Source organism: Talpa occidentalis, unplaced genomic scaffold (assembly GCF_014898055.3).
Source record: "Talpa occidentalis isolate TD23 unplaced genomic scaffold, MPIMG_talOcc4v2.1 talOcc4.12, whole genome shotgun sequence".
Taxonomy (NCBI): domain Eukaryota; kingdom Metazoa; phylum Chordata; class Mammalia; order Eulipotyphla; family Talpidae; genus Talpa; species Talpa occidentalis.
In genome coordinates, this window is record NW_023601212.1 from 101,047,391 (window position 1) to 101,069,999 (window position 22,609).

Below are 22,609 nucleotides of genomic sequence, written 5' to 3' on the forward strand. Positions count from 1 at the left end.
CTGTTCTGTTCCCCACTCTGGCTCTGGTGAATTCTCTCACCCTCCAATGCTTCTGACTGTACCCAGTGCTTGTATAAATAAATAAATAAATCTTTAAAAAAAAAAAAAAAAAAAAAGAAGGCACACTGAGACGAGAATGGACCCCATGATTTGTCTAACCACGGAAAATTCAGGCCCGGTCAAGAGCATTAGGTGCAGGGAGAGAATTCTGGGCAGACAGAGGAGTAGGAAGCACCAGGATCCAGCCCCATGTGGACAACAATGGTACTGGCAGACTCTGTTTTGGAATTACAGAGTGTGCTGAAGGCTTGGAAGGGCAAACTGTTACCTCCAGCTCTCAGTGCAGGAGCAGCTCCGGCGCCCCTGCCTCGGCCAGGGCAAGCAGCTACATACTGGCCCCTGCTCCTGGAGCGGCCTGTACAAAGCCCCCAAACTACAGTGGGCAAGTAGGACACTATTTTCCGGGTACCAGGGGCCATTGCTCTGATCAGAATGGTGTAGGCACCGAGGCCAGCAGCCACTGCCCTTGTCCCTCCACCCCCCACACACCCTTTTGCTCCTTCCCCTTTCAGAAGCCAGACATTAGAGAACACGACATTGAAACCCACAACAGGGCCTCCCCTGGTGGTGCAGCAGTTGAGCGCTGGGTTGAGAAGCTGCCCGCAGCCTCTGCAGTGCCGGTTCGATCCCCAGCCGCCAGCCAGGGTCCCACATGGTGGGAAGACCTCTCCTGCCGCCCGCTGCTCCCCTCAGCAGTGTGTTTCGTCAGTCTGCCTGTTCTGCTCCCCGCTCTGGCTCTGGTGAATTCTCTCATCCTCCCGCGCTTCTGACTGTACCCAGTGCTTGTATAAATAAAATAAATAAATCTTTAAAAAAAAAATCCCAACCACATATAAAGTGACTGCACAGGGTCCTCCCTGGTGGTGCAAGGGGTTAAGAGGCAACCTATGAAGCTGTCCGCAGCCTCTGCAAGCATGAGTTCGATCCTCAGCCAGCCAGGGAGCAACCCACAGGGCACAGCAGACCTCTCCTGACTCGCCCGCTGCTCCCCTCAGCAGTGTGTTTCAGTCAAACTGCCTGTTCTGTTCCCCACTCTGTCTCTGGTGAATCCTCTCATCCCTCACACTTCTGGCCTGTCCCCCAGTTCTTGTATGCATAAATAAATAAACCTTTGGGAAAAAAAAAGGTGACTGCACATACCCAGGGAAAGGCTCAGAAGAGACTGAAGAGGACATTTAGTTTATACCTCAGACTGGTCCTCCACACAGACACGGCCTGTGACATCCACCCAGCCATCAATAAACAAACACAGTAAGAAGAGACAGTAAACCCTAGAGAAGGGAAGATCTGATTCCCAGGGTTACAACACTATATTCAGATATCCAGTGTTTAATCAAAAAATCGCAAGGTGCACAAAGAAACAGGAAAGCAGAGCTGGCTCAAAGGAAAAAAAATCAACAGAAACTACTCCTGGAAAACATAATGGCAGGTATGTCAGACAAAGGCTTTAAAACAATAGTCTTAAACTGTTGACCCCTGGTGGCACAGGGGTTAAGTCTCAGCTTTATCAAGCTATTGGCAGTCACTGCAGCCTGAGTTCAATCCCCCGCCAGGGAGCTGACCCACAGGGCGCAGCAGACCTCTCCTGTCTCCCCGCTGCTCCCCTCAGCAGTGGATTTCAGTAGATTTGCCTGTTCTGCTCCCCACTCTGTCTCTGGTGAATCCTCTCACCCCCTGGCCTACACCTTCATTCTCGTATGCATAAATAAATAAAAATAAATCTTTAAAAAAAAGTTTTATGTTAAACTTAAAAAAAAAAGAAAGAAAGAAAAAGATTTTGGAAAAGAAAACACCCGGGCAGGGATGAAAGTATTGCTGTGACAATGGCTTATAACTGCACTTTTTCTCTCCCATGTGTGAAGAGATTAAGGGTTAGTACATTGAAAGAAAAAAATTAATGAAAAAGCTACCATCACTGTAATTTTGGTTTGTAAGTCTAAATTTCGTTCTCTACATAATTTAAGAGACTATTGCATTTTAAAAAATTATTTATGTTTGGGAGCACACGACGTGTAACGACATAACTGTAACATCAACAAGACTGAACTGTGGGGGGGGCAGGGTTTGTTACTGAATGTAGAGAAATAAGTCCCTCATCAGTAATTACTTCAAATGTAAATGGATCACGTTCTAATCAAAAGACAGATGGACAGAATGGACAGAAACATACAGCCCCAACTACATGCTATCTCCAAGGCACTTACTTGAGATTCAAAAATAAAATCAGGTTTAAAGCAAAAGGATGGGGAAAGATATTCCATGAAAATAGTAACCAAAGGAAAGCAAAAATAACTCCACTAATATCAGAAGAAATAAACTTTAAATCAAGAAAGGTTACAAGAGACACCACGTCCTAGGAAAAGATTTGATACAGCAACGATAAATATGGTGCACCTGACAGATAATCAAATATGTTAAGCAAAAACTGAAAATTAAAGGGAGAACTAGATAGTTCTACAGTAACAGATACCCTACGCACAATAAAGAACAGAACAGGAAGAAGGCAAGTAAAGCAACAGAGGGCTTAGACAGCACAACACAGCAACAAACAGCAACACTCTCACCAGCACCACCATGTTCGTCTCAAGTGCAGGGACAGCATTTTCCAAGGAGACCAAATGTTAGGCCACAAACTAAATCTCAAGAGATTTAATAAGACAGATGTCACACACAATATCTTCTCTGAACATGACAGGGTAAATTTAGTTCAATTACAAAAGAAAAACTGGAAAATTCACAACTGTGAATTAAACATTTTTAAACAACCAATAGGAAAAAGAGGAGAATGTCCAGTTTTTGAGCAAGAACCTTTGTGCTGAACACAAAAGCAATTTAGAAACTGGGTGACGGTGAGAAGGGCAAGGAGATTTGTTGAGAAGTGTGCCAGTGCCTTACTGTGGAAAAGAGAGGGAAGCACAGGGCGGAGTCAGATCGCCACTGGGTGAAAGACAGGTTGGCTGTCGGGTTCTTTTCGATAAATGACAAGAAAACCAAGTCATCACCTGGAGAGAGAAGACAGTGAGTTTCTGGAGAATCCCAAGAACAAAAATGATCTTTGCCGACATTAAGAAGCAAGGGCAGGGCCCTGGTGGTGCAAGGGGTTAAGACTCAACCTATGGGGCCTCCCCGGTGGCGCAGCGGTTGAGTGCTGGGTTGCGAAGCTGCCCGCGGCCTCTGCGGCGCCGGTTCGATCCCCGGCTGCTCCCCGGCCACCGGAGGAGGGTCCCACATGGCGTGCAGACTTCTCCTGCCGCCCGCTGCTCCCCTCAGCAGTGTACTTCGGTCCTTCTGCCTGCTCTGCTCCCCGCTCTGGCTCTGGTAAATTCTCTCACCCTCCCGCGCTTCTGACTGTACCCAGTGCATGTATAAACAAAACAAACAAACCAGCAAACAAATAAATAAAGCATGCCTCTATAAAAAAAAAAAAAAAAGACTCAACCTATGAAGCTGTCTGCAGCCACTGCAGCACGAGTTCAATGCCCGGCCAGGGAGCAACCCACATGGCACAGCGGAACTCTCCTGACTCGCCCACCCGTTGCTCCCCTCAGCAGTGTATTTCAGCCTGTTTCAGTATATTTCAGTTCTGCTTTCCATGCTGTCTCTGGTGAATCCCCTCACCCTCCACACCTCTGGCCTGTACCCCAGCTCTTGTATACACACATAAATAAATCTTAAAAAGAAGAAGAAGGGCAGAATTGACAGCCTATCTCAAAAACACTACAATAGCTGGCATTTTTTTGGACAAAGCTCTGATTCACTGAAGACTGGCTTGTGGTTAAATATGAATATGAATAGCTTTTTGAATTTTGATAGTAATTCTAGTTCAACCAGCACAATCACTGTTTTCTCCTTCTAAAGATAGTCCTGGCCCTGATGAGCATTGTTTAACTTCTCGAAGAGATGGTGAATGTCATCTTGAAATCTGTAGGAGAGTGGTTTTATATTTAGATTTATAAAGATGGCTGTATTAAAATATTTAAATACTGAGGAAATCTCATCATTCTCTCACAGAACAGAGTAAGACTCACCTGTGTTTCAAGGTGGCATGGTAACAGAAGAAAAAAGAGACACCCCGGGCTTTATGAAAATTAAGCAATTTTGTCCATCAAAAGGCACTATCAACAGGGTAAAATAGCAACCCACAAGTTACAAGATGGGAGAAACAAGATGGGAGAAAATATTTGGAAATCTTATATCTGATAAGGGATTAATAACAAGAAAATACAGAGAACTCCTAAAACTCAGTAATAAACAAACTAATCCAAAAACCGGCAAAGGACTTGAATAAGCCTTTCACCAAAGATATACAAATGGCCAAATGGCACATGGGAAGATGCTTGACATCACCAGCCATTAGAGAACTGCATATGGGAACTGTAAGATACCCCCCCTCCCACCCCCAGGACAGCCAATACCGACAAACCAGAAACCAACTGTTGGTGAGACACTGGAACCTCGTGCATTACTGTGCAAATGTAAAATGACATAGTCACCACGGAAAACATGGGATTCCTCAAAAAATTAAACACAGGAAAACCATAAGATCCAGCAATTCTACTTCTGGGTAGAATTTAGCAGGGTAGAGGAATGCTGGCCTCACAGTCACCGCAGCATTATTCACAATCGCTAGAAAGGAAGCAACCTGAGTGACCCATGGAGGGTGGGTGACTAGACAAGGTGTGGTTACATGTATGGTACGGTATCATTCAGCCTCAAAAGGGAAGGAAATTATGCAAAATGCTAGAACACAGATGAAACTTGAAGACATTATGCTACACTAAATAAGCCAGACACACACACACACATACACAAATCATGTACGTGATTTCATATACATGACGTGCTTAGAGTCAAAATTATAAAGACAGAAAGTAAAATGGGGTCTCCAGTGTCTGAGAGGAGGGGGAGTTATTGTTTAACGAGTGGGGCGCTTTGGTTTCACAAGAGAACAACAGCTGCAGAGACGATGGTGCTGACAGCTGCAGAACCACGCAGATGTCTAACTCCACTGAACTGTGCCTCAAAATGGTCAAGATGGTAAATATCACATTAAGAAAAATTAAAAAAAAAAAAAAAAAAACCACACCATACCCCCAGGTAACCTGGCGTGACATGTACTGCAAGTGCAGTGGCGTCATAGGAGACTGAACACCACAAAGAAGCCCTCACTGGAGTCTGGCACTTACCTCCAGGAAGCGGTCAGCCCTGCTACCTGCAAATTGTGTCTGGAACATTCAGATGTTCCCAAGGTGACTTCATTTCTCAACTTCTAGCAGGATTTATACCTCAAAAGGCAGGCTGTTAGCTCAGGAAGGGAAGACAGGTGGAAGGGGCATGAAGTCAACTATGGACTAAAGTGGACAAAGGATGACGACGACGTCGACGAAACCCCACAGGAAACTTCCTCTCCTGGGGAAGACCCCTCACAAGGACAGCATGCCCCCCAACTGCTCAAGTGAGACCAGAGTCGAGCCCACTAGACAGTGATACCTGCTGGCCTGGCACAAGAGCGGCACTCAAAACACTCTTGCCACGACGCACCGTCACCACCCCGCCGGCCTGGCGGCCACAGGCCCTCACCTGGCCTGCATCCAGCCTTTGGGCCACAGAGGCTTGACCTCGGCATCCAGAAACGCCTTCACGCAGTCCTCCCAGGGCTGGGCCTTGTTGCTCCTCTCCAGGTCGAAGCTCTCCAGTTTCATCTTCACCACTTGGCAGAGCAGCTCCCTGAGGAGGAGGGACAAGTCAGAAACTCCAAACTACCCCAAACATTCCTTAAGGTTTCAACCATGTGCTGTCAGCAGCCCTCATTAATGGTTAATGATTAATGATTCTAACCTTCATTAGAAATACGGGCACAGGCTCAGCCAGTGGTCCCACAAACCCCCCAATGAGGCAAGTTTGGGCGCACCTGATTTCATCATTCCACTGGAACTTCTTCCGGGGTCCCATTATTCTCCTGCCCCCCTTTTCTTCATCTTCTTCCTCATCAGAACAAATCCGTTCTCTCTGTTCCTTGTCTTTCTCCTCTTCCAGCAGCCTACAGCATGAAGAGAATTAAATGGAGCCCTAAAATCACCACAGAGCAGTCCCTCCTGCCCCCACCTCCCGTGGTCCAACTTCTAGAGAGAAGGTGAAAATGCTGAAGAAGAACCATTTCCTTTGGAAATGGAAAGAGCGATAAACGGCAGTAGGAGAATTCCAGGAGAGTGATGAGACACACTTACTTGGCCACCTTTGCCTGCGTGTGTGCCTGGCATTCATCCTGGTATTTGGCCATCTGCTCTGGCATCGCCCTGCCAATGGCTTCCTTAAGCTTCTGGAGAGGCTCCTTCAGGCGCCCCCCCTGCACAAGACAGGAGACACTTTCTCAGTCTGGTTTACACCTCACCTCTCACGCTAAGGAGGTTACTCGACAGGAGCCGGCATGCGGGGGCACTCCACAGCAGACGTGGCACCTGTAAAGTTTTGGTCACCCCCTCCACTGGGCCCCCAAGCCAAAAGACTCCATGCCCAGTCACCCACCTGCTCATAGAGGTGAAGCCTCCGAGCACGCTTGACCAGGGTGTCCTTGCTGCAGGGCAGGAACGAAGCCAGGTAGGCGTACACTCCCGAGCGGACCTGGCTGCTCAGCTCCCGCGCCTGCACCTCTATGCTGAAGAACAGAACAGAGTCACCCAGAGTTGCAGCGCACCGAGTCCACCCTGCCTCGGAGAACAAAGCTCACAGCACAAAGCTCACAGCGAAGAGCAGGTCAAACCTTAATCTTGTCAGCCCCCCAAGGTAATGGTGTGGCCAAGGCAACAGAGCTCCAGCAGCCGCCCAACAGGAATGCCCAGACCTGACAAACTTGGCAAGGGAAAGCGAGTCTAGGCTCTCCGGTCAAGCACAGCACAGCGAAGGCATGCTCTGAAGGACTAACTTTCATCAGTGAAGAAAACGGAAAAGCTTTCAAAATGGAAAGCAGCCGAGTTTCCTGGGGTAGACAGGAAAACTCCCAAGAGAATCTCCCTTTTCCCATTCTATCCATGACTGTGAGGTCAGGGACGTCATCCCCCTCGTTTCCCCAACTAGTAAGCAGAAAAGTGTCTTCAACCCTGAGCTTCCCGCGCTGTCCACCCAAGCAGGCTGCGTGCAGACACAGCCCCCCCCACCAGCACCCTCCACCCAGGCAGACCCTCAGGGCGCTCTGGGGCCCACATCTCCTGAACTCTTTCCTGGCCAATCCAGACCCTGGTCAGGCAAGCTCACTGCCAGGGTGTTGCCAAGTCGTGACAACTGTCCTTCCATGTGAAAATCCCCAGGTGTTGAGTAACCAGCTCTCTGCCACAGGGCAGCCAGGAGAAAAGCTGGCAAAGCGGCAGGACCAGACAGAGAACGTGGTTTGAATTAAAAGCATTAAGCTTTGTTTTGTTTTACTCCATGGCACAGTGTGGGGTCTCAGAGGCCTGTTCGGTGGTACGGGACAGCGGCACTGGAAGGAGCACACGTGCAAGGAGAATGGTACTCCCCTAGTGCGCTGAGGAGCACCCAAGAAAGCTGGTCCCAAGGCTGCCCCAAGTTGGATTTGCAGACAGGCAAGCGACGCCTCTCTCTTTCCTCTCATCCTTGCCACAAATCCCCTTCCAACAGGCCGTGGCTATTATGCCCAGGCTTCTAACAATGCCTGCAGTCTATAATCAGTGAGGTCTACTTGGAGACAAGTATTTGGATTCCCTCCACCCCCCCATCTTTAAAAAAGAACAGCATCACCGCAACAGAAAAAAGGATGCCCGTTTACCTGCCGGTGCCAGTGGGCACAGTCGCACAGCTGGGTGCTACTCCCGGCCCCCTGGCCTGCTCAACCCAGGCCGGTAACCGCGGATACGAAGGAACGGAAGGCACTCACTCTAACAGGGCGCCGTTGACATCCTGGGTGAAGAACTTCTGTCTGCTCTCTCCCTCGGCAGCTCTGGCAGCCTGGTTCACAGCAGACAACATCTGTTAATGCACTTTCCCCACGCGGGCCTCGCGCACCGCAGGCACGGGAGCGTGCCGTCACTACAGAAGCCTGCCACCCGCCGACCCTCACCTGCCCTCCCTCCTCAGCCCCCGCGCCAACGCAGTTCACCTATGACCCCGCTACGCTCCAGATGCCCGAGAGCCAGGCAGGCACGGCCCACGCCAGCCCTCTTACCGCCTGAGGTGTGGCTGGGATTTCCATACCTCCACAGTGCAAAAGAACTATCTAGAGCTTTAACAAGTCCGCAAGACTTGAAGGTCTTTATACTCCATAACCACATAACGGTAATGACCATAATGAGCACTGAAGAACAAATCCCCTGACGTTAGATGAGCAACCTACAAACGGCACAAACTCTCCTACCCAGACCCCGGCATGCTGGACACACCTCACAGGCGTCGGACAGTCTTCTGCTTCACAATCAGCAGCGGGGGCGGCAAGCTTGCGGGTCCCCAAAGTGACCACAGCAGGCAGTCCCTCCGCAGAAGCACGGAGCGGTGTGGCGCGGCCCCCGCAGGGAGCATGGCTCCAAGGAACTCCCCGGCTGCACGCCCCACCCCCGGCCAGCTCAGCAGAATCTCTGGGATGAGGCCCGCGAGTCTGTGCTCTACACGGGGGCCCGTGTCTCAGAGAGCTTTACAAGTTAACTCTGGTGACACTCGTGAGGAGAGAAACTGGAGGACCACAGTTCTAAACCCAAGAGACGCTGGTCTTGAAGGCTTTGGGTAAGATGAAGTTTCAGACAGGGGCGTGCTAGTAAGAAAGACAGCAGCAGCGACAAGCTGACCGTCTAAAACAAAACCATCAATTCTGGTCAGCCCCTCTGAGCCCCTTACCTGGTCCCATGCGCCCTCTGTATTGCACCCTCTGGGTCCCCTTCCTACCTCTGACCCTGCTGTCTCCTCCCCCAGTTTGGAAACAGCAGCTGGACTCTCAAGGTTCTATCCCCCATGACACCCTGCCCTCAGCTCAAGACGGCACAGACCCAAGCGGCGTCTCAACCACGTTGTTAGCCCTGAGCTCTGCTTCCTAAGCTCTGGGTCGGAATTCCCAACTCCTTCTGGCAACAGATAACCTCGCTCTTGTCCAAACTCATTCATTTCTGGGCTTCCTCAGTACTCCCCACCTCTGAACAGTAGCACCTCATTCTCCCTGGAATCCTTCCACCCCTCCTTGGGAATCCCTTGGCAGCTCTCAGCCTAGGATCAAACTCAAACTCCCTCACACGGCACTTAGGGTCCGCGAGGATCTGGCCCCATCCACTCTGGGCCCATCTCCCACCACATCCCACAACCTGCCCCTCCTCTGCCCCCGCGAACCCTCAGGCCAGCTCTCCCACAAGGGGTGTAACCCTGATAGCCTCGAGGCCAATTGCTATGCAACCCACAGAGCTCTTTTACCTCCTCAAGCACAGCTGCCCCTCTGCCCGGCCACTTGGCCACCCAAGGATCAGAGGGCTTCTCTCATTCTGCTCTGCGGACTGTTAACTGTTCCCACGCCTCCCGGGCCACTTACACACAGCTCGTGGAGGAGGAGAACGTGCTCGCCCATCAGCGTGCTGCCCGCAGCTGCCCATCACACAGCAGGTGCTGGCCGAGACGATGGCCGAAGAGCAGACACACAGAGGGAACACAAACTCTGAGCTGAGAAAGAAAAGACTCATGCCCGACAACCAAACACCTGCTTCTGCACAGCCTGGGCTGGAGGAGGAGGTGCAGAGGCCCGACACGCCGGGAAGGGGAAGAGCAGACAGGAAGAAAAGCCAGGGGACTTGAAACCTCCTCATTTGCTAACCTCTCACCATTTCCATTTCTGAAGGATTCAGAATTCTGCCCTGGCACGTCTCACGCACTAGAATCACGACTTCAGTTTGAGAAGAGACAGAACTGAGCTCTTCTGCTTCGGCTCACACATCGCTAGGTGTAAGATGCAGAAGCACCTTCATAGTGACACAATCTATGTATTTCTATGTGGATTTCAAAGGCCCTCCTGTTTGGAACTTAGGTTTCCAATCAAATTTTATTTATCCAGCATTTCAGAAGCTTTTGGGCTATAAAGTTTTTTTTTAAGCAGCTTTCATCCGAAGTCTTCTGAATTGTACAGGCAGTTCTCTCTGAGTCTGCTTTTCTACTGAAGACAACCAGCCAAGTGCTGCATGATTAAAGGTGTAACTAAAAGCGATCTAAGTCTCCCAGAAATAAGCCAGGTCCCTCAGCCTCAGAAGCGACACCCTGGCCACAGGAAGTGTTTTTCAGCTGATCAATGAGAAGAGTCAGGAAACGCAGTAAAACCAAACAGTCGGTCACAGCGACCCGCGACAGTTCCAGTGGCCACTGCGTGAGCTGCCTCGCTCATGAGAGGCCACGCGCGGCCGTCCCGCACGCCGGCCGCATCTTACAGACTGTACCTGTTTTTGCTACACAGAATGAAATCTGGCATGATGTTCTTTTTAAAAAAAGGTCAGACAGGTTAGTTTTTTTTCAACCTATTCCCCTCAGATGCACGTCTCCCTGGATGTGCGGTGCTGGAGGAGACTCCTGGGTGACACGGTGTGTCTGTCTGTCTCCTCTCAGTAATCTTAGTGACTCTTCCCGTCTTATGCGTGACTGAAGAGGAACAAGATAGAGCTGCATCATCCGTATGGCCCATGCTCAGGGGAGGCCAAACTATTACATTAAGACAGTAACCTGAGGGGACAACACCCCGAGCTTTCCAATGTTAACAACAAAAGACACAACACGTATTAAGAGAAGATAAGGTAAGGGCTTCAAATGAAATCATGGATTCCCTGGGCCCCACAAAATTACACTCTGCCCAGGAATAAGAAGAGCATAAAGGGCTGAGGGGCGGGCACCCATCCGCCACGGTGTCCTCTCAGATGGGAGTCTTGGACATACACAAGTTTTCAAATATATTTTACAAAGTTTCAAACAAGACACTCCAATTCTGTGTCCTGCAGGAAGGAACTGCCAGCCTTTTAAGGAGCACCTGCTAGGCCCTGCAGTAGGCTTCAAGTGGGGCCACAGCCCCCCGAGTGCGCATGCCCCTTCGAATCTGGGCTGTGCCCAGGGTTCACTTTACCAAAGGGCAGGGCGGATGATGTGGCACCAACAGCCTGCGAGGTCAGTTGTCAGAGCCATGCAGCTTCCGCCCCCCACCCTCTCAAGGTGCTGCCCTGGGACCGTGGGCCCTGGAGAAGCCCAGGGGCTAAGACCAGCAGAGAGATGAGTCCTGTGTCCCAGTGCCCCGTCCACCTGCAGCCCCAAGAGCCAGGCCTGGCAGAACCAGAAGAGGAGCGGCCCAGCCACCCGCAGAGTCAGGAGAAACAAAGCATTGTTCGAAGCGACTAAAGTGGGGTCATTTTTAAGATAGCAGAAGAAAGCAACACGCATGCCATCCAGGGCCAAGATTAAAACCTAAGCCAATGGTTGTAAAAATAAATGAACTAAGAGGAAAAGAGAAAAATAAGGGGGGATAAAAATAATACAAGGGGCCTCCCTGGTGGCGCAAGGGGTTAAGCACAGCATTATGAAGCAATCCATAGCCTCTGCAGCACGAGTTTGGTACCCGGCTGGCCAGGGAGCAACCCACATGGTGCAGCAGACCTCTCCTGTCTCGCCCGCTGCTCCCCTCTGCAGTGTGTTTCAGTCCGTCTGCCTGTTCTGTTCCCCGCTTTGTCTCTGGTGAGTCCTCTCACCCCCACACCTCTGGCCTGTACCCCAGCTTTTGTATGCATAAATAAACAAACCTTAAAAAAAAAAAAGTAAAAAAAGAAGTAAGAGGAGTAAAAAATACCGACAAGCACAGACCACGGCTCCAGGTCTATACACCTAGTCTAACTTGCGCTCACAATGCAACGTCCAGGTCAAGGCTGAGGACAGGCCTCCAGGAGAAGGACCCAAACACCCACGCGTGGCTGCTGCATCCCAGCCACTGCCCCCAGGAAGGACTCCAAGTGCTGGGCCGGGGGGAACAGAGCCCCTGGGGAGCATTAAGCAGCTTTCTAAAAGGAGCCTTCTTTTTTGCAAACATTAAAAGTAATAAAACTTTATAGTATTATTTATTAAGTGAAGAGAGCAAGAAACAATATTCCCAACTGTAATTACAACTGCATCAGAACATATACACAGATGCTAGAAAAGGTGATGCAAATTGAAAGCAGTTTTCAGACTGATGGGATGAGGGTGATTCCCACTTTGTGCCTCATTTCCCAAAGATGCTTTTCTTCATGGTGCTATGAGAGGAAGACCAGGCGAGGACTAAAGCATCAGCTTCATACCCGAGCTTTCTATTTCCAAACCAGCTCATCAATCTCGCCTCATGGCCATCGCCACCCCACCCCAGGGCCCAGGCCCACCAGGCCTGCCTCCATCGTGCCCAAGAGATGGGAGAGGCACGGCCACGAGGGAGGACTGCACCATCACAGTGGACTCCAGACAGTGGCTTTCTAGACTCAGACGCCAGCACTGGACAGTGGCCTGTCCACATCAGGCCACTCTGTCGCCACTAAGTTTGTCCTTCTTTCCCAAGAAAGAAGCCGCGCATGCAGGTTAGCAGACCGCACCCAGCCCCGAGTGGGGTGGAGACACAGCCACATATTGTTTTGGCTTTTCTCTAAAAAAATCTCCACATATGCCTGACTCGACTCACTGAACGCCTAAGAATTTCAGAAGCAAAACAGTTTGGTTACAAGCAGAAGGACTGAAAAGAACAAGGAGCAATGTTTTTTTTTTTTTTTTTTTTTTTTTTTTTATAGAGGCATGTTTTATTTATTTATTTGTTTGTTTGTTTATACATGCACTGGGTACAGTCAGAAGCACGGGAGGGTGAGAGAATTCACCAGAGCCAGAGCGGGGAGCAGAGCAGGCAGAAGGACCGAAGTACACTGCTGAGGGGAGCAGCGGGCGGCAGGAGAGGTCTGCGCGCCATGTGGGACCCTCCTCCGGTGGCCGGGGAGCAGCTGGGGATCGAACCGGCGCTGCAGAGGCCGCGGGCAGCTTCGCAACCCAGCGCTCAACCGCTGCACCACCAGGGAGGCCCCGAGCAATGTTTTTTAATGTAAGTTTGAGAGTCAAAATAGGACAGGACAGCTCAAACATGCCATGCCCAGATTCAGCTGCTTCCCCTGCGGTGTGAACACAGATTCTGGTCCTAGATGAGCGACATTGTATCATTACATTCAAACAGAAAACCTACGCCCAACACCACACGTAGGCCAGCAAGGACAAACGCTGGACTTCCTGCATAGACTGTGTTCACGTGCTTTCTGGAGGTGAGAAAGTCACCGCAGCAGCGGCTCACATTTTGCCCTGCCCTAAAACATAAGGGACAGTCCACAGGACAGCGATTCTGAAGTCCTACTGAGAATCACTGGTTTAAAACCGACAGAGACAAGGTATAATGTCACTGGAGTCGTGACGCCCGAGGTAAAACGTTATTTTAACTAATAGGCAAATGTCTTCATAATTAATGATTTGTGCTTGGCTTACAGCCAGCAACGTATCACAGAACAGCGTTCTTAGCAATCTACGGTTAGTCCCAATCACAGGGGGACAGCAGCAGTGGCTGCTATCTTCTGGAGGTTGTGACATGGATGACAGACATCTAGGGCTGAATTCTTTTTCACACACCACAGTGCCTGAAGTGATAGGCATACCTGTCACCACTACCTGGCACGGGTGAGGTGCAGGTCGACGGAGCAACCAAAACCCAGTGGTGTTAAGCAGAGACAATGCAATCGCTATACCTGCAAGCTTCTGTGAACGTTCAAACCTTCAAAAGACTACAAACAGGTGAACGTCAGCTGTGGGCACCTACTGCCAACATCCATGCCAGCCCATCATGCAAAAAGATGCTACTCTGTAGGGAAGGAACTGACAGGCAAAAAAAAAAATGGAAAATCTCGGGGCATCCCCGGTGGCGCAAGGGGTTAAGTCTCAGTACTATGAAGCTATCCTCAGGTACTGCAGCACAAGTTCAATCCCCAGCCAGGGAGCTGACACACATGGCGCAGCAGACCTCTCCTGTCTCTCCCGCTGGTCCCCTCAGCAGTGGATTTCAGTAGATCCGCCTGGTTTGCTCCCCACTCTGTCTCTGATGAATCCTCTCACCCCCTGCACCTCTGGCCTGTACCCCAGCTCTTGTATGCATAAATAAATCTTTGGAAAAAAAAAAACAATGGAAAATCTTCCCAAAAGAAAGCAAATTTTCCAGAGAAAAGGAAGCACAAAAGGCCTAAAAATGATGTCTGGCGGGCAGAGCCCATGCCGCCTTGTCACTCAGGACGGGAAGGAAGCTGGCACTGAGCACGCCACCCCTCTCGGCTGCTCTGGCAACGAGTTTCGTGGCAGGGAAGCAGCGTCAATCTGCCCAAACCACTTTCAGGGACGCCCGGCCACCGTGTCACCATACCTGAGCCAGCTCCTTCACGCGCTTCTCCAGGGGCGCAGGCAGACCTTCGGGGAGGGAAGTGGGTGGCCTGAATTCCTGCTCCAGCCCCGCTCCAAGGGAATCGCTCTCATCATCCATGTCACGGAAGGGGCTTCCTTCTGGAGACTCACTGAGCAGCTGCTCCAAGTCCAAATCAGTCAATGAGTCCATGGCAGTGGCCGCCTGGAGCAGGTCATTGTCAGAAGTGGAGCCAAAGAGCGAGAGCAAGGGGTCCGAGGCGCCCTCCAATTCCCGCAGGCCCTGAGCTTCTGCCGGGGAGACTACCACAGGCTTGTGCTCCTCGTCCCGCTTCTTCTGAGCCTCTTTCTCCTTCTGAAATTTCTTCAGCATCTCTTTCACGCTCAAAGCCCCAGAATATTTCTTTTTCTTCTTCTCCTTACTGGCATTGAGGGCTGTGAAGCTGCAAGGGGGAAATCGGTTACTAAGGCTGAAGGCCAGCCAGGACAGGACAGGTACAGAGGGATTCCGCCCTGCTCCCAGCGCAATGGCCTCCAGGAGCCTCAGTCACAGTCCACCCTGTCATTCCTCCTCCCGCCTCTTGGCATATGGAGCAACTTCCTGATGAGACCGAAGCTTGAGATTGAATACAGGTTAGCAAACAGTGTCACATAACGCTAATTATCCGATGGGTTTTTAAGAACCACTGCCAGGCTGAAACAAAAGGTTGCAAAAAGGGGGGCAAGAAAACTATTTAAAGGGAGAAAGCAGGAGCAGCAGAGAGCAGCAGCAACTCGAAGGGCAGCCGGGGTGAGACGGAGGGAGGCAAGGAGGCAGGACCGGAGAAGACAAAGGGCAACAGCAGACAGAAGAACTGGGGCAGAGCAGGGCACCCAGAGAACAAGAAACATCAGCAACCGCGTGGCGACAGAATAGCTGCCAACACTGACAGTGGGACAGAGACAACGCTGGCTGCCTGACACACAGAGAGGAGAGGCGCAACGATTCCCACAACAGCACCGCGGGAGGCGTGAGGGGGAACGGAAGGCCAGGCCCTGCTGCCTCTTCTGAAGCTGTGAGGAGGTGGGCAAGTCAGCTCCCGTGTCCTGCCCTAACTGCTCAAATTTTATCCTAGCAAAGAAGCTGCTGCCTCTCACCCGGCTTTGGAAAACTTGGACTTTTTCGATTTCTTCTCCTTGTCATAAGTGTCATCTTTTTTCTTCTTCTTTATCTTCTCACCACCTTCCTTCAACTTCCGCTTCTGAGAATTAAAGACAAGGCACAGTTACACGGCTCCCTAACTCGGGGAGCAGGTGCACTCCGCAGTACTGGCCTGGCTCCGCCCGGGGTGCATCCCGAGAGCTGTCTGATCTCCTTCATGGACAGAGCTTTCAGGTGGGTCCCTGGACCCACACCCGCAGCAGGTCAACACGGCACGCCCACTGCGTGTCTCCTGGCAGCGCCCGGGCCGAGGCAACAGAGCCCTTCTGCAGCCTGACACCTCTCTGGCTGGAAATGAGCTGCACACGGGCCTCCCTCTCATCTTACACACGGCAGAGGTGGCGCGATTGCAAAATAAGCCTGTCTTAAGGCTAACTTGTTTTCGTCGGTGACAGCCCTGGGAACTGGAGTCCTCTACATGTCCACAGAAGAGACACAGCAGGCAGGTGCCAACTCCCCTCACTCCACACTGCACTGCCCTCCGTCCCCACCCTGACACCACCTTGAGAAACGAATCCCGGCCACGCCTGCTGAGTGGGGTGCAGGCGTTGACACAACAGGCGAGACCTGGAGTTGACATCCCCTTGTCACCGCACGGGTGTGAGAGCAGTCGTCAACCTTGACACAGCGCCTGCCTGTCCACCAATCTCCTGAGTCACCCGCACTGTCTCACACTCTGGCAGGTCACCTACTCATCTTACAAAGTCACAGTGAAAAGCACTTCTGAAATCCAAAAGCAGCAACGTTCTAACCTTTGGAGATTTCTTCTTCTTCTCTTTAATGAAATCGTCCTCGGATTCTGATGCCTGTCTGAACTGCAGGGTTCCTGAGTTAATGTAAAATCCACCATACTTTGTAGTCAAAGAAGCGGGAACGAGCTCATCGTACTGCAGGGGGAAAACTGAGGGTCAGTTCCATGCTCTGGTACTATCTTCAAAGGTGAGGGCAGCTCTGGACAGAGAAGACGTGACCACATTTCTCTGCCACGTTACAGGCTAAGCAGGCTAAGACATCCTCTTGGTCAATCATGAATGTCTGAGCTAAGAAGTGCTTTGGACAAATCAAGGCCCAGATAAGGGTGTCCCTCCCCTCTCATCAGTGGCCTTTCCCACAGACTGCGGGCACGCCCACTCTGACCCCGCCCCAGCCTCCAGCCATTATCAACAGGAGGTCAAGTACCCGGTTGGGACTTGAACTGTCACTGACTACTTACCGCCTCAGAGTTATCGATGAAGGAATCTGATTCATCATAACCATACCCCATATCAATCAAGTCCTGGATTCGGTCTTTCCTACGTTTTTTTCCACCCTAAAATTTAAAAGAAACAGTTCACGTGCCTTTTCTTTTTTTGACTACGTTAAGACACATAGCAGGAGATCTATCCTCCTAACAAATTTTGAAGTCCACAAGGATCACACGCTCTTTTTAATACACAGAATTCAGGGTTGCCTTGAACTCCATCAGCTAGTGACTGAAGACTGGAAAGAACTGGAACACACACACACACACACACACACACACCTCATCCCTAAACACCTTGAAAATAAAACAGACTTGTATTTGGCCTAAGACCGTTCTCATGCTTGGTATCAAAACAATCTCCACTGTCCTAACAGTGAAAGGCCCTCCCTGGCTCCTGGCTTAGCACCACACACACATGCTCCCCACATGCATTAGTAAATAACTGCATCTGTTCTCTCCAAGGTCTACGCTACAACATCAGCGCTGGTTAGACTGATAGGCCACTAAAGGAACACGGAAATGTTTAGAAACCCAACCCGCCTCCCTCCCACCAACAACATCGTTTTGTTACCCAAAAGAGTATCTTACATATTTTTCTTCAAATTTCCGGGCAAGGACCTCCACTTTATGCCTTTCCTTTTCTTCATCATTGAAAGGATCTGAGAGATCTTTCTTCTGTAAAGAGACCATTCCATAAAAAGTCACAAAAAAACTCACACAATCTTGTTTTAGAACTTTCTATTGACTATCCAACACCTAGAAACTGCACAAAAACTGCTTTTCAGAGTTCCTCAGAAGACAAAAAGTAGAACACATTAGGCCTTCCCTCAGTGTCTGTCTTGGTTCTCTAAGAAAGTAAAATTTTCAGGCCTCCCCGGTGGCGTAGCGGTTGAGCGCTGGGTTGCGAAGCTGCCCGCGGCCTCTGCAGTGCCAGTTCGATCCCTGGCTGTTCCCCGGCCACTGGAGGAGGGTCCCACATGGCGCGCAGACCTCTCCTGCCGCCCGCTGCTCCCCTCAGCAGTGTACTTCGGTCCTTCTGCCTGCTCTGCTCCCCACTCTGGCTCTGGTGAATTCTCTCACCCTCCCGCGCTTCTGACTGTACCCAGTGCTTGCATAAATAAATAAATAAATCTTAAAAAAAAAAAAAAAAAAAAAAGGTAAAATTTTCATGCATGTAACTGAATGCAACTTAACTAACTGCCCTACAGTATCCTACAGGGCTCCAAATATGACAAAGTGCCTTCAGGGGTGTGCTCAACCTGGATAGAACTATCTAAATACAGCAGGTTCCTTTGTAACCTTAACAATGATTTTATGAGTTTGAAAACATCATTCTGAAAAAGGACCCACAGGTTTCACCAGGTTTCTTCCAAAGCAGCCAATGGCTCACAAGGCTGAGAACCACCAACGAAGCTGGAGTTCTTGAAAGCTCTTCCGCCCTGACAGTAAGAGGAGTGGTGAGCAACTGTCCCCCTCTCAAGTGCGACCAAGAGTCAAATACAAGAGAGAAATGCGACATTTCTGCAAGGTCTTCCTTCTTTTGGTATTCCTTTTCCTTGGAAGTCTGTTTTAATGATTAATCATTTTTTTCCTCCTAATATCAATACTCACTCCAAATATTTTTATGTGGCTTTCCAAAGTTTATTTCTATCCCATAAACTTAACTCATGAGTTTTTCTCATCAAGTAAATTTACCAGAGTCAGACCTCAAGCTTCTTTGGCAAGGGATCTTAATTTTAATAATAGACTCCTGCACCAAATATGTTTAGCACTTCAGAGTAAGCCAAAAATAAGGACTTAGATGCCTGTTTGAAAACAAAACTCTCATCCACCCTCCCAACTCTGCCTAGTGAAATTCCGCCCAACCATATAGGTCAGTTAAATGATTCAAAGTATCTATCAATAATGAGATATTGTATACCATAAACACAATGCAGGTACCACAAAACTGGTGGTCTTTAAAACATGTGCTTGTCCGTATCACCTTATTTTCTACAATGAGATCACATGTAACTTAAGCAGTTCAAATCACTTTAAGGGCCTCCCTGGCGGCCAAGGGGTTAAGTCTCTATGCTGTCACTGTGATGGCCTGAGTACAATCCCCGGGCAGGAAGGAGACCCACAGGGTGCAGCAGACCTCTCCTCTCACCTGCTGCTTCCCTTAGCAGTGGATTTCAGTAGATCTGCCTGTTCTGCTCCCCACTCTGTCTCTGATAAATCCTCTCACTCCCTGCACCTCTGGCCTACAACCCAGTTCTGCGAAAAAATTAAAAAATAGTAGTACTAATAATTTTTTTTTTTTTAGAAATTGTAGTTTGGTTTTATTATTTATTTATTTATTTATACATACAAGCACTGGGTACAGTCAGAAGCGCGTGTTGAGTGAGAGAATTCACCAGAGTCAGAGTGGGGAACAGAACAGGCAGACTGACGAAGAAATACACTGCTGAGGGGAGAAGCGGGCGACAGGAGAGGTCTGCGCACCATGTGGGACCCTTGCTAGTGGCCAGGGATTGAACCAGCACTGCAGAGGCTGCAGGCAGCTTCCCAGCCCAGTAATAATAATTTTAATAAGTCCACCAATCTGGAAAAGCATGGAATAATGTATTCTCCTTAACAAAAACAGTAGTCTCCCAAGAACTACTATTTCCTGAATGTATGGAGGCCTAGCTCTGTCCAAACGTAGTATTGAGGCTGTAAGTTCCCCTCTTGCAAGCCCCCCAGGACGTGTATTTGGGCCACACTAAAACAATGCCCACATCGGGACTTTTCACTGTGTTGGCATGATTCCAAGTTACTTTGGGGCAAGAACAGAGTCTTGACCTTTAGACAGTTCTCGGCTTCTGCACAGTGCCTTCACATTATACAAAACATATGCTAAATGAATTAACACAGGCATTTTGAACAGTACAGAGTAGCCATGATGATTCAGGAGTCCTGAACCTGAAGGACAAATGTGCGCCCTTTGCATCAGATCTGAAGCTCTCTGTGTAGGCTTCGTGTATTTTTCTGCAACAGAGAGGGACTTCTGAACCCCCCAGAAGGCAGAAGGGAAGCACTAAGTTCAGCTGATCTACTGATTTGAGTCTATAAAGATCTTAACCAATCCCTGTGGCTTTCTCTTCCTCTCAAGAATGAGGATATCATTCCTACTTAAGAAAGTGTGTGAAAGGATTTGAAAAGCCTTCTCATCCTACCCACTGGCCCTCATAAGCAAAACATGTTTTAATGGAGCACATGTTTATCTGAGCAAAGAAAAGTGGGTAACAACCTGGCAACCACAGGCAAGCACCCCAAACCTCCCAACGTGAACGAGACTGAAGACATGCTTGCCACACAGACACAGCAGAAAGTGCACCTGCCTGCTCTCTTTCAAACCCCCTGAGGATCAGGTACAAGCTTCATCCCTACTTTACCAAAGGCTGCCAGCGCAGGCCTCACTAGCCTTTTCTTCAAAGCCTGCTATGGTGTGCGGTGTACAGGGAGAGCCAACGTTCTTCTCCTAGTGCCCACTCCGACGGTAGGTTTCCATCTACATAAAACATAAAACTGCGCGAAACTGTCCTGAGCTCTGAGAAATCAGGACAGCGATTACCCTTGACGGCCTAGGGAGCTTTGGGAGAGGAGGAGGAGGAGGAGGGTTTCTCGTGTCCTGAAAAATTAAGCTGGCAATCCAGGTGCAGGTCACAAGTGTGCTGAGCCATGTTCACATCAAGCTGTGCATTGATCATATGTGCACTTTTCTTATGTAATAACTCAAATGAAAAGTTTATAAACATTGTTCACAATGTCAATTAATAGCCAAAACGTCAGTAGTAGTTGAACTGGTGACAGTACACAGGGGCTTTTTATACCATGCTCTCTACTCAGTGCATATTTGAAAATTTCTATACTAAAAAGCAAACCCACCAAGAAAATAAATAGAGCATTTGAAAAAAAATTAAGGAAATCAAACTTAGCCTCAAAGCCCTGAAAAGTTATAATCCAATTATGGGTCTCCCTGGGGGCACAGGGATTAAAATCTCAGTGCTATCAAGCTATCACCAGCCACTGCAGCCTGAGTTCAATCCCCGGCCAGGGAACTGACCCACAGGGTGCAGCAGACCTCTCCTGTATTGCCTGCTGCTCCCCTCAGCAGTGGATGTCAGTAGATCTGCCTGTTCTGCTCCCCACTCTGTCTCTGGTGAGTCCTCTTACCCCCATGTACCTCTGGCATACACACCAGTTCTTATATGTATAAATAAAAATAAATTTTTAAAAAGTTATAATCCAATCCTGGCCAAAATGAAAGTTAAAAAAAAAAAGAAAAGAAAAAGAAACCCAACATGCAGGTAAAAAAGCAGGCTTCTATCCATCCAGGTAAAAAATACTAGAATATTGCTGTGTTCTGAAGAAACTATTAAAACAGTAAGAGACCCTACTTGGACATCATACACCTGACAAGGGAATAACAGCCAAGATTTACAAAGAACTCATACAACCCAACAAAGAGATAAAGAACCCAATCAAAAAATGGGCAGAAGAGCTAAATAAACACTTCTCCAAAGAAGACATACAGAGGGCTAACAGGAACAAGAAAAAGTTCAAAATCACTTATCATCAGGGAAATGCACAACAAAACCACCATGAGATGCCACCACACTCCAGTGACAATGGCACATAAAGAAACAAATAGGGGCCTCCCGGTGGTGCAGCGGTTGAGCGCTGGGTTGCGAAGCTGCCTGCAGCCTCTGCAGCGCCGGTTTGATCCCCAGCCACTGGTGAGGGTCCCACATGGCGCGCAGACCTCCCCTGCCACCCGCTGCTCCCCTCAGCAGTGTGCTTCGGTCCTTCTGCCTGTTCTGTTCCTTGCTCTGGCTCCGGTGAATTCTCTCACCCTCCTGCGCTTCTGACTGTACCCAGTGCTTATATAAATAAATAAATAAATCTTAAAAAAAAAAGAAACAAACAAACCAAAAACCCAGAATGGACAAATGTCAGGGAGGGTGTGGAGAAAAAGGAACCCTTGTGCACTGTGGGTGGGAGTGCAGACTGGTCCAGCCCCTAGGGAAAACAGCATGGAGTTTTCTCAAAACATTAAAAATAGATCTACCCTGTGATCCAGTAGATCCACTCCTAGGTATCTACCCAAAGAATGCAAAATCACTAACCCAAAGGGATGTATGTGCTCCTATGTCCACTGCTGCACCTAAGTGCCCATTGACAAGAGCAGTGGATTAGAAAAATATAACATACATGCACGATGGAATACTACTCAGCTATAAAAAAGGACGAATTCCTACCATTTGCAGCAACATGGATGCGACTGGAGGGTATGAAGCTAAGTGAAATAAGTCAGAAGGTGAAAGAAACAAATACTGGCTGATTTCACTCATGTGTGAAATACAGAGAAACAAAGAAAGGAACGGACAAAACTAAAGCAATACAAACTTAGAAATTCGACTGCACAGTTGAGGTTGGGGGGAGTAAGGGGGTGTGAACAATGTGGTGTGGGGAGGGAGCCAAATGGCCTAGGGTAAAGGACTCTGGGTGCTTTGCTGGTGGGGTGGTGCAGGAACATAAGTCTATTCCCCTAAATCATATACAGCATTGTAAACCAACGTTACATCAATAAAGAAGAAAGGAAACAAAAAGAATACTACTGTGTTTCCATGAGAGGAGCAGTCTGTCTTTTTTGTCTGCCCTCACACTAGGCA

General features: G+C 49.2%; 1 protein-coding gene across 2 annotated transcripts in view; it reads right to left on the minus strand.

The window, feature by feature from the left end:
• UBN1 (ubinuclein 1) overlaps nt 1-22,609 on the minus strand; it is a 36,309-nt gene that overhangs the window by 8,595 nt on the left and 5,105 nt on the right. For both annotated transcript variants that reach the window (XM_037507647.2, XM_037507646.2), the window contains exons 3-12: nt 17,502-17,588; nt 16,884-16,979; nt 16,423-16,557; nt 15,607-15,710; nt 14,474-14,912; nt 7,949-8,019; nt 6,586-6,715; nt 6,288-6,406; nt 5,972-6,100; nt 5,641-5,787 (exon numbers count right to left, since the gene is read on the minus strand). In XM_037507647.2, the coding sequence (XP_037363544.1) occupies nt 5,641-5,787; nt 5,972-6,100; nt 6,288-6,406; nt 6,586-6,715; nt 7,949-8,019; nt 14,474-14,912; nt 15,607-15,710; nt 16,423-16,557; nt 16,884-16,979; nt 17,502-17,588 (1,457 nt within the window). The remainder of the gene's footprint in view (nt 1-5,640; nt 5,788-5,971; nt 6,101-6,287; nt 6,407-6,585; nt 6,716-7,948; nt 8,020-14,473; nt 14,913-15,606; nt 15,711-16,422; nt 16,558-16,883; nt 16,980-17,501; nt 17,589-22,609) is intronic.